The sequence below is a fragment of the Arachis duranensis genome, chromosome 3, assembly GCF_000817695.3.
Source record: "Arachis duranensis cultivar V14167 chromosome 3, aradu.V14167.gnm2.J7QH, whole genome shotgun sequence".
Classification (NCBI taxonomy): domain Eukaryota; kingdom Viridiplantae; phylum Streptophyta; class Magnoliopsida; order Fabales; family Fabaceae; genus Arachis; species Arachis duranensis.
In genome coordinates, this window is record NC_029774.3 from 59948227 (window position 1) to 59962641 (window position 14415).

The 14415-nt window shown below is 39.0% G+C and overlaps 1 protein-coding gene and 1 pseudogene across 1 annotated transcript; one reads left to right on the forward strand and one right to left on the reverse strand.

Annotated features, from left to right (window-relative positions):
* Positions 1 to 5206: 5206 nt before the first annotated feature.
* LOC127745807 (NAD(P)H-quinone oxidoreductase subunit I, chloroplastic) lies at positions 5207 to 6144 on the forward strand. Its single transcript, XM_052259673.1, has one exon. The coding sequence runs from the start codon at positions 5601 to 5603 to the stop codon at positions 6087 to 6089; it is 489 nt and encodes a 162-aa protein (XP_052115633.1). The 5' UTR covers positions 5207 to 5600; the 3' UTR covers positions 6090 to 6144.
* A 1507-nt stretch (positions 6145 to 7651) lies between these two features.
* LOC107479352 (protein Ycf2-like) lies at positions 7652 to 13173 on the reverse strand (annotated as a pseudogene).
* Positions 13174 to 14415: the final 1242 nt, after the last annotated feature.

Below are 14415 nucleotides of genomic sequence, written 5' to 3' on the forward strand. Positions count from 1 at the left end.
AAAGGTGCATGCTCTCAATTTTCTCTGATATGGTGGAAAATTTTCTGGAAGTCTTCATGGATGACTTTTCAGTATTTGGAGACTCATTCATCTCCTGTCTTGACCATCTAGCACTTGTTCTAAAGAGATTCCAAGAGACCAACCTAGTTTTAAACTGGGAGAAATATCACTTTATGGTGACTGAAGGAATTGTCCTTGGGCACAAAATCTCGAACAGAGGAATAGAGGTGGATCAAGCTAAGGTAGAGGTAATTGAAAAATTACCACCACCAGCCAATGTTAAGGCAATCAGAAGCTTTCTATGGCATGCAGGATTCTATAGGAGGTTTATAAAGGATTTTTCAAAAATCGCCAAACCTTTAAGTAATCCGCTAGCTGCTGACATGCCATTTATCTTTGATAAGGAGTGTTTGTGGGTGTTTGAGACTCTGAAAGCTAAGCTGATCACAACACCAATCCTCTCTGCACCAGACTGGACATTACCATTTGAATTAATGTGTGATGCCAGTGACCATGCCATTGGTGCAGTGTTGGGACAGAGACATGACAAGCTTCTGCACGTTATTTACTATGCCAGTCATATTTTAAATGACGCACAGAAGAATTACACAACCACAGAAAAAGAGCTGCTTGCAGTGGTTTACGCTATTGATAAGTTTAGATCCTATTTAGTAGGATTGAAAGTGATTGTGTACACTGACCATGCTGCTCTTAAATATCTACTCACAAAGCAGGATTCAAAACCCAGACTCATAAGATGGGTGTTACTTCTGCAAGAGTTTGATAGAGAAATAAGAGACAGAAAAGGGACAGAGAATCAGGTAGCAGATCACTTGTCCCGAATAGAACCAGTAGAAGGGGCGTCCCTCCCTCTTACTGAAATCTCTGAAACCTTTCCGGATGAGCAACTCTTTGCCATCCAGGAAGTGCCATGGTTTGCAGACATTGCAAACTACAAGGCAGTAAAGTTCATACCCAAAGAGTACAGTAGGCAGCAATCAAAGAAGTTGATCACGGATGCAAAGTACTATCTTTGGGATGAACCATATCTCTTCAACTTGATCACAAGCGTATCACCATATGGATACGTAGAGCTTCAGGATAATGATTCTAATAAAAAGTTCATTGTTAATGGACAGAGAGTCAAACATTATCTTGAAGGCAATTTTGAGCAAGAATGCTCAAAACTAAGGCTTGATTAAGGCTCAGTAATAGTCCGGCTAATGACAATAAAGAAGCGCTTGCTGTGAGGCAACCCAGCCATTTACAAAGTTTATTTGTTAATTAATTGATTTTTACAGGTATATGTCAAATTATCTTAAAGGTAAAATAGCAATTGCTTGAATTCACAAAGTTACAAGGGAATTTGGAAGCTCACTGGCGTGAAAAAGCCAGTAAGAAACATTTTGGGTGTTGAACGCCCAAAAGAAGCACCCACTGGGCGTTCAACGCCAGTAAGGGTAGCCATCTGGGCGTTAAACGCCAGAAAGGAGCATCTTCTGGGCGTTAAACGCCAGAAAGAAGAACCTTCTGGGCGTTTAACGCCAGATTGACAGCGTCCTGGGCGTTCAGAAAAACGCCTAGTGACAAAGGACTTCCTGGCGTTCAACGCCAGAAAGAAGCAACAGCTGGGTGTTGAACGCCCAGGAGAAGCAGCAATTGGGCGTTAAACGCCCAAAACATGCAGCGTTTGGGCGTTTAATGCCAGAATGGTGGGGAGGAGGTAAAATTCGTTTTTCTTTACAAATTTTCTAATTTTTATGTTTCAATTCATGATTTCTTGCATAAACATATTTCAAAATATCATCCTTCAATTCCAAAAATTTTAATCCTAATTTCTAAAATCCCTTTTTCAAAAATATCAAATATATCTTAATACTACTAGCAACTCAGTAAGGGCAAGCTATTATTCCTTAACAGGGAATTTGAATTGGGCTACTCATTCGCTTCTTGGTTTGCTTTGTAGACGAACGAATTTTCATTTTTATATATATATTACTCCTACTTCCTCCTTTTTCGAGGGACTTAGTGATCAAATTAACCTATTTTATGGGCAAGGGGAACCAGAGGTAACCCAGCCAGTTCAAGAAGAGGCGGGTGGCCAATTTATCGGGCCACACGCTCCTAGTAGTCAATTTTTAGCCAAAAGAATTCCTCTTGTTCTTCGTGGTTGCCAACATATAGCCGTCAGGAAGGACTTTCTGACCACCATTTTCGAGGATCTTCACCTATTCCAGGCTTCTCCGCGGAAACGTCTCAAAATAGCTGAGATACTCAACATAATTGAAGAAAACCAAGATGTTTTTCTAAAGTTGTATGAGAATCCCAAAAGTCAGGGGGGGGCTGGACATTACTTAATGGTGGTAGTACACGATTGGGAACGGGAGCAAGAACTAGCATGAGAGTTCCATTTCAGGGAGGGCTTTTTTGATTTATTTATATAGTAGCGGACATTGGAAGAGAAGATATGGAGCCTGAGATCCCCCGCTTTTTAGACTTACATTCCGTTCTTTATTTAGGCTCAAAGGCCACTTTTCTCGGGATTCAATGAATCCCTTTTAGAATAGAAGGCTCATTTATGTCTCACACTTGCAGCAACCCCTATGTTCGAAGCAAGATGTTGTCTAATTAGACCACGAATTACAAAAAGGTAAGTGGTCCAAGCTCTATCGCTATTTCGCGAGGCAATCCACATCGATGTAATGAAAGTGAAGGGCCCACGACAATTATCATTGCCTAAAGCCTCAAGTTGGAGCTTTCCCCGGTAACAAGAGTAGAAAGTGGTTCTTACCTCCCCCGATGATCTAGCTTGTCGGTCTGTGTCCTTTGGCCCCCTATCTCTAATCTAAAGGGGCGTAAGCACTTGCTGCCCTAAGAAGCAGGTCCCACTCCGTCCAAAAGCTTCTTATAGCTCTTCGGCTGGCTAAACAGGTTCAACCCCAACTCCAAAGGCAGGTTTCACTCCGGCTTGATCAGATGGTTGGCTTGGAGAAGAAGCGAGACCAAGAAGAAGAGGCAAGGGCAAGAAGATAAGAAGCTAATCCTTGTCTGGGAAAGGCGTCTTAGAAAGGATGTCCCCCCATCTGAGCTTCAGAGGGAAGGTATGCACCTCACTCGACTAGAAGAGGACCAATCCGAAGGGGTCCTAACAAGGTCGGGGAGTTCTTTCCGTCTACTTTCTTAATATGGAACTGGGATTGAGACTTTCATTCCTTTATCTGCTTGTCAAGACCTAGAAAGATCAAGCGGACCCCTTTCAGCGAGGAAATATCCCAAGTAGTATCTCCGGGCATCTAAACTCGCGATTTAATGCATAAAATGGGCCTTTCTTCATCTTTTTCCATCACACACACGTAGACGGATACCTTTTACCAAGGGCTCTCAAAGTCAAAGGCCAACTAACTTGAATCAAATGCGTAAGTAAAGGAGAAGGTTCATACAAAGTCTAATCCTCCCTCTTATAAGTTTTTGGGATGGAGGTCAATTACATAGAGCCTAATACCCGGTTGTTGAGCTAAGGTCAATCTCCCCAAATGAGTCTATCGAACTCGTATCGGCACTCTACGATCTACTCTTTACTATAAGCTATTTCTGATGAGATTGCGTTTGAGTACATATGTGGTCAATTATATAGAGCCTTTGGACGCATTACTTTTTGACAATCAAATGTTTAGGTTCTTGCTTTTCGGCTTCTAGCTCATAGTTGGACTTCTTGTCCTAGCAGTGATAGCAAAGGCAGCCTCCTCTCTTGAGCGGTTGAGCCGGCCTAGGATTAGAGGCCCACCATAGGTTAGTTCCGAGCTAAACCTCTCCTTGTTGAAGGACAAAGCGGGTACTCATTCCCTAGTTGACCCCTTACCTATCAAGCCTCCGGGCAAAGGTGCCTTCACCCCAAGGAGACCAAGCGCAAACTCTTGGAAGAGATCGACCACCTCTGACAACTACTCTAGTTTCTTCCCAGCAGAAATGCAGAGGAAGGACCAAAAGAGCAGAGGTTTAATCTATCCAACAAACCTGTGCCGAGAAATCTACAGGGGTTAGAATACACTTCTAAAAGCGGGTGAAGGTGGGGACATTAGCAACCTCAACTCGAGACGAGAAGGGGCACCTGAATTATCATAAATGAAGAGATTTCGCAGATGCGGTCTATGGACTCTTGGCTACTGATTTGAGACCTGGAATGAGGAAGTGTCCGCTCTTGAATTGTAGGGAAGCCTTATATTCTATTATTAAGATGGAGAATGGGATCGAACTGAAAGTCGGTGATAGTTGATTTCCAAACCTGCGTACAGCTAAACGCCCTTCCTTTAAGGATTCTATCGCCAAGAATACTAGACGGAGGAGAAGTAACTCAGCAGCCTAAGCCTTGACCTTTTCCCCCTTAACTTAATAGGGGTTGACCCTTGTGCCAGTAAGTCTGAGCCCAGTCTCTCTTCTTCGTGAATGAGCTCTGACTTGTCGATATAGTTGACATTCTTCCTTCCTCTTCGATTCGATAGCTAGTTGATGAGAGGCCCTCAGGAAAGACAGCCACTGGAACTATGCAATTCTCTTTCTGAGGCGACCTTTACTTTCAACTTTAAGACTTAGGATATAAGTTCTGGTGCCATTTCGGGCTTTTCCATTTCTTCCTAAGGCACCCTCCTTCTGTAGAGTCAACCTCCTTGTAGAAGAAAGGGCAACCCTATATATAGTAGTAAATCAATGGAACTACTACAGATAATGGGCTAAGCGCCTGCTTATTCTATTTATTAATAGCATGTATAACGATCTAAACGGGCTAAAGCTAAAGAGCGTAACGAGCTAATAACAGTCAGTCTTATCCTAAAGTCAAGGCCTTCGCCATCCCGAGGTAAGACTTTCTTTCTTCCAATATAGAGTATGCTTTCTCTCCAGGCAGTACCATTAGCCTTTAGAGGGAATTGTTATATTTATATAGGGATAGGGATATAGATCTTTGGGAAGCCTGTTTTTGTGATCATTGATTGATAAAGTGAGTGCCCTCTCAGGGTAGCTGTTGGACTGTTTGCTAACCCCGTTGGAAGGGAAATCCGCGAATCAAGCCTCAAATAAAGATAAGAGCAGATTTGTTCCACTCTAAGCTTTTTGCAAAACAAAAAAGAGAAGTTAAGACAGTAAGGCAAGTTTGAAATAGGTGAGGGCTTTCATGATATTCGCTGTTTCCGCGGTCACAAGGGAAAGTTGCTTCCTATTTAAACCTATTAATTTCTTCATTATTTGTAACAGTTCTTTACTTGGGCGGTTCAAATATCTCTATTCCGTACCTATTCATTTCTGAGTCTTTTGAAATAACTAAAGCATATGGAGTTTTTGGAACTACAATTGATATCTTTATCACATTAGCTAAAACTTATTTGTTTTTGTTCCTTTCTATCACAGCAAGATGGACTTTGCCTAGGCTAAGAATGGACCAATTATTAAATCTTGGGTGGAAATTTCTTTTACCTATTTCTCTCGGCAATCTATTATTAACAACTTCGTCTCAACTATTTTCACTGTAAAATATGGATCCTCTAGATTTGTAACTTGTCGCAAACAAGAGAAAGAAACAAAAAAACTATTTCATAGATATTCACGATATGTTCCTTATGGTAACTGGGTTCATGAATTATGGTCAACAAACAATCCGAGCTGCAAGATACATTGGTCAAAGTTTCATGATTACCTTATCCCACGCAAATCGTTTACCCGTAACTATTCAATATCCTTATGAAAAATTAATTACATCAGAACGTTTTCGCGGTCGAATCCATTTTGAATTTGATAAATGCATTGCTTGTGAAGTATGTGTTCGTGTATGTCCTATAGATTTACCCGTTGTTGATTGGAAACTGGAAACAGATATTCGAAAGAAACGTTTGCTTAATTACAGTATTGATTTCGGAATTTGTATATTTTGTGGTAATTGTGTTGAGTATTGTCCAACAAATTGTTTATCAATGACTGAAGAATATGAACTTTCAGTTTATGATCGTCATGAATTGAATTATAATCAAATTGCTTTAGGCCGATTACCAATGTCAGTAATTGATGATTATACAATTCGAACTATTCTAAATAAAAAATAATAGGATATAATAAAATCGTTTTATTTATTTATAAGAATTCAATATTAATATATAAATATAAATCATATTAGATTTCACATTATTCTGTTTCATATATCATATATATAAATAGATATGAAACAGAATAATATAAATTTGAAAAATAATAAGATTAAATAGAAAAAAAAAACTATTCCATATTTTCAAAATAAATTTATTATTATTAAAATATTCTTTTATTCTATCTATTTCATTTCGATATCTGTTCTATAACTATTCTAGATTTCTCTATGAAAAATATGAATCGGAGTTTGAAGAAGGGGAAGGAGTCCTCGACCCGCAACAGATGGAGGAGGATTTATTCAATCACATATTTCGCTCTTAATACAGGATCATTCAAGTCAGGTTTTTTTTGTTATTGGGATAGGTGAATTCTTATTGATCCATCCTCCGAAAGAACCGGACATGGTAATTTTGCATCATCCGGCTCGAGCATCAATCAAACGAACCGAGGATTGGAAATCCTGTATTTTACATATCCATACGATTGAGTGCATGATAAATACCACCAAAGCCCAATACTGCAGAGGAAATTAAGTGAAGTACTCCGGACACAAAGTATGGAAAGGTGTCTATAACCTCCCCCCCAGGACCTACCCCCCAACCTAGAGTTGCTAGATGGGGAAGTAAAATTAAGCCTTGCTCATACATGGGCTTCTCGGGTACGAAATGAGCCACTTCAAATAGGTTCATTGCTCCGGCCCAGAATACTATTAATCCGGCATGGGCTACATGAGCTCCCAGTAGTTTACCGGATAAATTGATAAGTCGGGCATTTCCGGCCCACCAAGCGAAACCGGTAGTTTCTTGGTCACGACCTGTTAAAGCTATAACTATGTCCAATTATGAAACCCTTGGAAAAATAGGATGAATCGAAATATAGCTGCTACACCAAAACTGGGTGCAAAGAACCAACCAGACTGACCCAGTGGATAAATCAGGAATACGGAAACAAAAACAGCAATTGGACCAGAGAATGCGATTGCATTATAAAGGCGCAATTGAACAGATCACGATCGGATTATATTTGTTTTCAATACTGTTGTCAATATTAGTGTTGAAAACATAGAATCGCGAAAAACAAATGAATTCAAATTCGAAAAAAAAAAATGAAATATTAATATAAATCGAATTTGATTATATTTTTAGTAATTTGTTTTTATTATTATTATATAAATAAATATATTCTAGTTGATATTTGTCACTATTCTTTCTAATTTTTTAGAAAAATTATTAAATTATTAATTCAATTTTTTCTATTTCTCTTTATTGAAATACTCCAATTTAACTATTCCATATCCATTTATTTATATACTCTACATTTCTAGACTCTAATATATATCTAATAGATAAGATATATCTAATCGATTAGAATATAGAACTTTATGGATATAATAAAAAAGAAAAATAAGATATATTATGTTTATGCAATAAATTAAGTATCTTTGTCTTCGGCTCAATCCTTTTTTGAAGATTGAGCCGAGTTTAATTGCAATTATCTAGAACGAACAGTAACCACCGGATTACAAAGTATCCATTGCTGGGAATTCAAATTTGATCCCCTTCCATACTTCACAAGCAGCAGCTAATTCAGGACTCCATTTGCTCGCCTCACGGATGATTTCATTACCCTCACGAGCAAGAATATGAAATTGAGCACAATTTTGCAAAGAAATAGCCCGCTTGTTTCTCAAGAAGAGATGGGAAACATGCTCAATATCATTTGATTGAGCAGTTGACCCAGCCCCTTGTTGTTTGAAGAAAACCTCCACTTCAATTGGTATTTTTTCACGAAAAGCAAACATGAGATAATAAATCCAGTCTTTCACTAAGATTTCGAATAGCTGTCCCGAATTCAAGTTGATTATGTTTCGCCTCTTCCTCGGAGAAAGACGATCAAAAAATTCCTAATCATGGTCCTTGCGGATCGGATCATCCATATAATATACAAAAAGAAACTCCAGATATTTGATATCTTTCTCTTTGAATGAGATCTCAATTCCAGCGACGGTTTCATTAGATATCTTACAACTAGAATCTCTCTTTTTTCCGATCCAGTTCCTCCACCACCGCGAACCCCAGTTAGATTCAGGCATGATCCACTTTTTAGTTATTGGGAGAACCCGAGTACTCTCTTTCGGATCCAGGAAAGAGCTCTCAGAGATCTTTTTTCTTTTTGGAAGATACAGGAGCGGAACAATAAACCTATTGATATTGGCAGAATCTTTTGAGTCTTCCAATGTATCATTTCTGAGTCCAATGGAATTCATAGGTATAGGAAGAAGCCCTGTCAAATAGAGATCTTTTCTTTCGACCATCTTTCGATTGTTAATACGATATATAAGGACCGCTACTACAAAGAGTACTACATCCTTGATCGTGAAATATCGATTGCTTGTTGAACCCTGTGAATTGCGTGAAAGTAGGATACTCCAAATTCGTGAGTCCAAGAGTTTTATAAAACTCTCTTGATGGAAAAAAATGTGAATGTAATAAAGTTGATCCCCTACCCTAAGGTTTTGAGCAGCGGTGTAGTATCAGATCCCACAGATAGTAAGTCTTTTCTTTCTTATGAAAAATAAAAAGAAGTCTTTCTCAAAGATTCTATAGACCATAGAAATGTCATATTAGAAAGTATATGATATATGAAATTGAGATAGTTACCTTTCAGAAAATTAGAGAATGTTAATGTAGATGTGTTATTCTTCGGAAGGTAGGAGAAAAGATAAAACTATAAAAATAAAAAGAAAAAGAGATGAAACCCTTTTTTTTTTAATTTTAATCAAAATTCAAGTTTGAAACTCATGTAGTTAACCCATTCCATTTTCTTTTGGTTAATTCCAGAAAAATGGAACAATTGACTGCTGAGCCGTATGAGGCAGGAAACTCTCAAGTACGGTTCTAAGGGAAGGAATTTACTCACCTATTCCGACCGCGGAGAACAGGCCATTCGACAGGGAGATTCCGAAATTGCTGAGGCTTGGTTTGATCAAGCCGCTGAATATTGGAAACAAGCTATAGCCCTTACCCCCGGTAATTATATTGAAGCACAGAATTGGTTGAAGATCACAGGGCGTTCTTAATTTAATAAAAACCCTCTTTTTTTTTTTAGTTCTATTTATATTATTCTATATACCCTTATATCTTAATATATATTATTTCCATATTTATTTTTATATTTCTTACTATATTTATCTTACTAAATAATCTTATTTATATATTATTATATTTAATATTTAGTTTAGAATATTTAATGCATATTTCATTTAAATGTATATTTAATGTATTTAAATGTATATTTAATGTAATTAAATGTTTGTTGTCTACATCATATCTTTTGAATTTCGAAATTGCCTCTCCCTCTTTTCCTCTCCTATCCTTTCTTTTGCTTGAGGACAAGCAAACCTCTAAGTTTGGTGTGATTTGCCATGATCACTGAGCTAAAACTCATCAAGATCATGGCACCTAAGGGAACAGGAAGAGCAAGGATGTGACTTGAAGGAACTGAAGCGTCAGAAATTATCTCTTGAAGGATCAAGCATCCCACAGACTAGAGGAACACCCACTTCCCAAAATAAAGGTTGTTGAGTCTTAATCTTTGCCTTAACTCTGTGATAACTGTTCTTATTATGAATTTACCTTAGAAGTTATATATTAGTAGTAGCAATTAGTATCACTATTTTGATTTTATCTCCAATTAAGCTATAATTTATTTTTCTCATCATCATCAAACATGAATAAAGTAGTAGATTTTTAGAATAAAGAGGCAATATTTTTTTCGAGTTCTTAATAAGGAAAATTCTAATTATTTATATGTGGTGGCAATACTTTTTGTCTTCTGAATGAATGCCTGAATAGTGCATATTTTTGATATTGAATTTTATGAATGTTAAAATTGTTGGCTCCTGAAAGAATGATGAACAAGAGAAATGTTATTGATGATCTGAAAAATCATGAAATTGATTCTTGAAGCAAGAAAAAACAGTGAAAAATAAGCTTGCGAAAAAAAAAAGTGGCAAAAAAAGAAAAAGAAAAAGAAAAAGCCAATAGCCCTTAAAACCAAAAGGCAAGGTTAAAAAGGATCCAAGGCTTTGAGCATCAATGGATAGGAGGGCCCAAGGAAATAAAATCCAGGCCTAAGCGACTAAATCAAGCTGTCCCTAACCACGTGCTTGTGTCATGAAGGCCCAAGTGAAAAGCTTGAGACTGAGTGGTTAAAGTCGTGATCCAAAGCAAAAAGAGTGTGCTTAAGAGCTCTGGACACCTCTAGCTGGGGACTCTAGCAAAGCTGAGTCACAATCTGAAAAGGGTTCACCCAGTCATGTGTCTGTGGCATTTGTGTATCCGGTGGTAATACTGGAAAACAAAGTGCTTAGGGCCACGGCCAAGACTCATAAAAGTAGCTGTGTTCAAGAATCAACATACTTAACTAGGAAAATCAATAATACTATCTGAATTCTGAGTTCCTATGGATGCCAATCATTTTGAATTTCAAAGGATAAAGTGAGATGCCAAAACTGTTTGGAAGTAAAAAGCTACTAGCCCCGCTCATCTACTTAGAATCTGAGCTTCACTTAAAACTCTGAGATATTATTGCTTCTTGATTTCTTTTTATCCTCTTTTATTCATCTAGTTGCTTGGGGACAAGCAACAGTTTAAGTTTGGTTTTGTGATGAACGGATATTTTATACGCTTTTTGGGGGTATTTTCATGTAGATTTTAGCATGTTTTAATTAGTTTTTAATATAATTTTATTAGTTTTTAGGCAAAAATCATATTTCTGGACTTTACTATGAGTTTGTGTGTTTTTCTGTGATTTTAGGTATTTTCTGACTGAGATTGAGGGAGCTGAGCAAAAATCTGAGTTAGGCTGAAAAAGGACTGCTGATGCTGTTGGATCCTGACCTCCCTGCACTAGGAATAGATTTTTTAGAGCTACAGGGGTTTAATTGACGCGATCTCAATTGTGTTAGAAAGTAGACATCCAGGGCTTTCCAGCAATATATAATAGTCCATACTTTGCGCAAAGATAGACGACGTAAACTGGCGTTCAACGCCAGTTCCATGCTGCAATCTGGCGTCCAGCGCCAGAAACAGGTTACAAGTTGGAGTTCAATGCCCAAAACACGTTACAACCTGGCGTTCAACTCCAGAAACAGCCCAAGCACGTGAGAGGCTTAAGTCTCAGCCCCAGCACACACCAAGTGGGCCCCAGAAGTGGATTTCTGCACCAATTATCTTAGTTTACTCATATTATGTAAACCTAGGTTACTAGTTTACTATTTAAACAACTTTTAGAGACTTATTTTGGATCTCATGACATTTTCAGATCTGAATTTTTATACACTTTGACGGCATGAGTCTCTAAACTCCATTGTTGGGGGTGAGGAGCTCTGCAGCATCTCAATGAATTAATGCAATTGTTTCTATTTCATTCAAACGTGTGTGTGTGTTCCTATCTAAGATGTTCATTCGCACTTAATTGTGAAGGAGGTGATGATCCGTGACACTCATCACCTTCCTCAATCTATGAACGTGTACCTAACAAACACCTCCATTCTACATCAGATTGAATGAGTATCTCTTAGCTTCCTTAATCAGAATCTTCGTGGTATAAGCTAGAACTGATGGCGGCCACTCTTGAGGATCCGGAAAGTCCAAACCTTGTCTGTGGTATTCCAAGTAGGATTCAAGGATTGAATGGCTGTGACGAGCTTCAAACTTGCGATTGCTGGGCGTGATGACAAACGCAAAAGGATCAATGGATCCTATTCCAACATGATCGAGAACCAACAGCTGATTAGCCGTGCTGTGACAGAGCATCTGGACCGTTTTCACTGAGAGGATGGGAGGTAGCCACTGACAATGGTGACACCCTACATACAGCTTGCCATGGATGGAACTTTACAAACAATTGAGTTGAATATTACATTGCAGAAATTCAGAGGACAAAGCATCTCCAAAACTCCAACATATTATCCGTTAATAAAGTAACAATTATTTATTTCATGCTCTTTTATTTTTCTAATAATTTCAACTGATAATTTTTATTTATATCCTGACTAAGAATAATAAAATAAATATAGCTTGCTTCAAACCAATAATCTCCGTGGGATCGACCTTTACTCACGTAAGGTATTACTTGGACGACCCAGTGCACTTGCTGGTTAGTTGTGCGGATTGCAAAAAGTGTGATTGCAATTTCGTGCACCAGCCCTCATACTCACCTCTCGATGACTCCACCCATACTTTCAAGCTCACACTATCAGAGTTTGAACCAACCAGTCCATAGAAGGCATCCTACAAAAAACAGACTTAGCAGAAAGAATTCTACAGTGGGCAGTCAAGTTATCCGAAATCGATCTTCGACATAAAGCTCAGACAGCCATCAAATCACAGTATCTGGCCGACTTTATTACAGAGTACACTGACACCCCGGGAAATCCTACAAAATGGAAACTCTACATGGACGACTCTTCAAACAAAATCGGGAGTGGTGCAGGCGTAATTATAGAAAGTGATCAGGGAAGCCAAATCAAGCTAAATAACCAAGCTGAATACGAGGCACTACTGGCTGGTTTAAGACTAGCTAAGAAGGTAGGAGCTTACCATGTCCAGTGATTCACAAGTAGTCACCTCACAAATAGAAGAGAGCAACCAAACTGAGGATCCCACCAAAAAATACCTCGGGTAATTCGGGGGACCCTGGACAAAACCAGAGAACAGCTCGGATAATTCGGGGGACCCTAGACAAAAACAGAAAACAGCTCGGACATTTCGGGGAATATGAAGTCCGACACATACCTCGGGAGCAGAATGCCTGAGCTGATGCATTTTCAAAACTAGCCAACACCAAACCAGGGGGCAATAACAGAAGCCTCATCCAGGCTACATTACAAGACCACAACAAGGAAGGAAAACAAACCCTCTCCTCAGAGTCCAATGACACCAGCTCATAATTCTTCTCCTCATCCCTATCCCTACAAATTCTACGGAACCTCCTAAGTCGCACACAGTACTCAGGGTCAACCACAGTAACACGCATTAAAACTATGGAATCCAGTCAATCAGACATGCCGTCCGGGATCTTAGTAGACATCTCAGCAATATTCTTTCAAGAAGACATAGGTCAACCATGGGGTTATTACCAAACAACTCGGACAAATAAGGAAACAACTCGGACAATAATAGCAAAACATCAGATATCAGATACAACAGTAAAAGAGAAACCCCAGGACTCACACGAAAGTCCAAGGGCACCCTTTGGAGGAAACAACATGGCAAGAACACAAAGAAGAGAAGCTGACAATCTATACCCAAACAGTCTGAACACCTCTCAAACAAAAGGTCAAAACAAAAGCTAGAACTTTTGTACAAAGGGAGTCAGGCAACAATAAGAAACAGAAACAGCAACCAAATCCTAAGCAAAACACACATTCTCCTCAAAGGCGAATACGCAAACTTTTTGCAAAAAGAACCAAAGTTCTTCAGATCAAAAGGGAGTTTGGGCTGAAGAGCTCCCACAAGTCCTATGGGCATATTGGACAACTCCACACTTCACCACGGGGGAATCACCCTTCCGATTGACTCGCAGAGTGGAAGCAATGATCCCAGTAGAGATCGAAGAAGGATACCCTAAAATGATCCTCTACAATAAAGAGGTCAACTCCCAAATCCAAAGGGAAGAGCTCGACCTACTCCCAGAAGTCTGAGAAAGAGCTCGGATCAGGGAAGAAGCGTTAAAACGTCGCTTGGCCTTAAAGTACAAACGAAAGGTAATGCAGAGAAGCTTCGCCAATAATGACCTCATCCCAATCCGAAATGATATCGGAACAAGTCGACCGGGAGAGGGAAAGCTAGCAGCTAATTGGAAACGACCCTGCCAAGTTGGTGCACGAAATTGCAATCACACTTTTACAATTCCGCACAACTAACCAGCAAGTGCACTGGGTCGTCCAAGTAATACCTTACGTGAGTAAGGGTTGATTCCACGGAGATTGTCGGCTTGAAGCAAGCTATGGTTATCTTGTAACTCTTAGTCAGGATATCAGTAATTCTCAGGTTTAATTGTGATGAGTAAAAGGAGATGAAATAAATACTTGTTTTGCAGTAATGGAGAACAGGCTGAGGTTTTGGAGATGCTCTATCTTCTGAATCTCTGCTTTCCTACTGTCTTTTTCTTCAAGCACGCAAGGCTCCTTCCATGGCAAGCTGTATGTAGGGTTTCACCGTTGTCAATGGCTACCTCCCATCCTCTCAGTGAAAATGTTCAACGCGCTCTGTCACA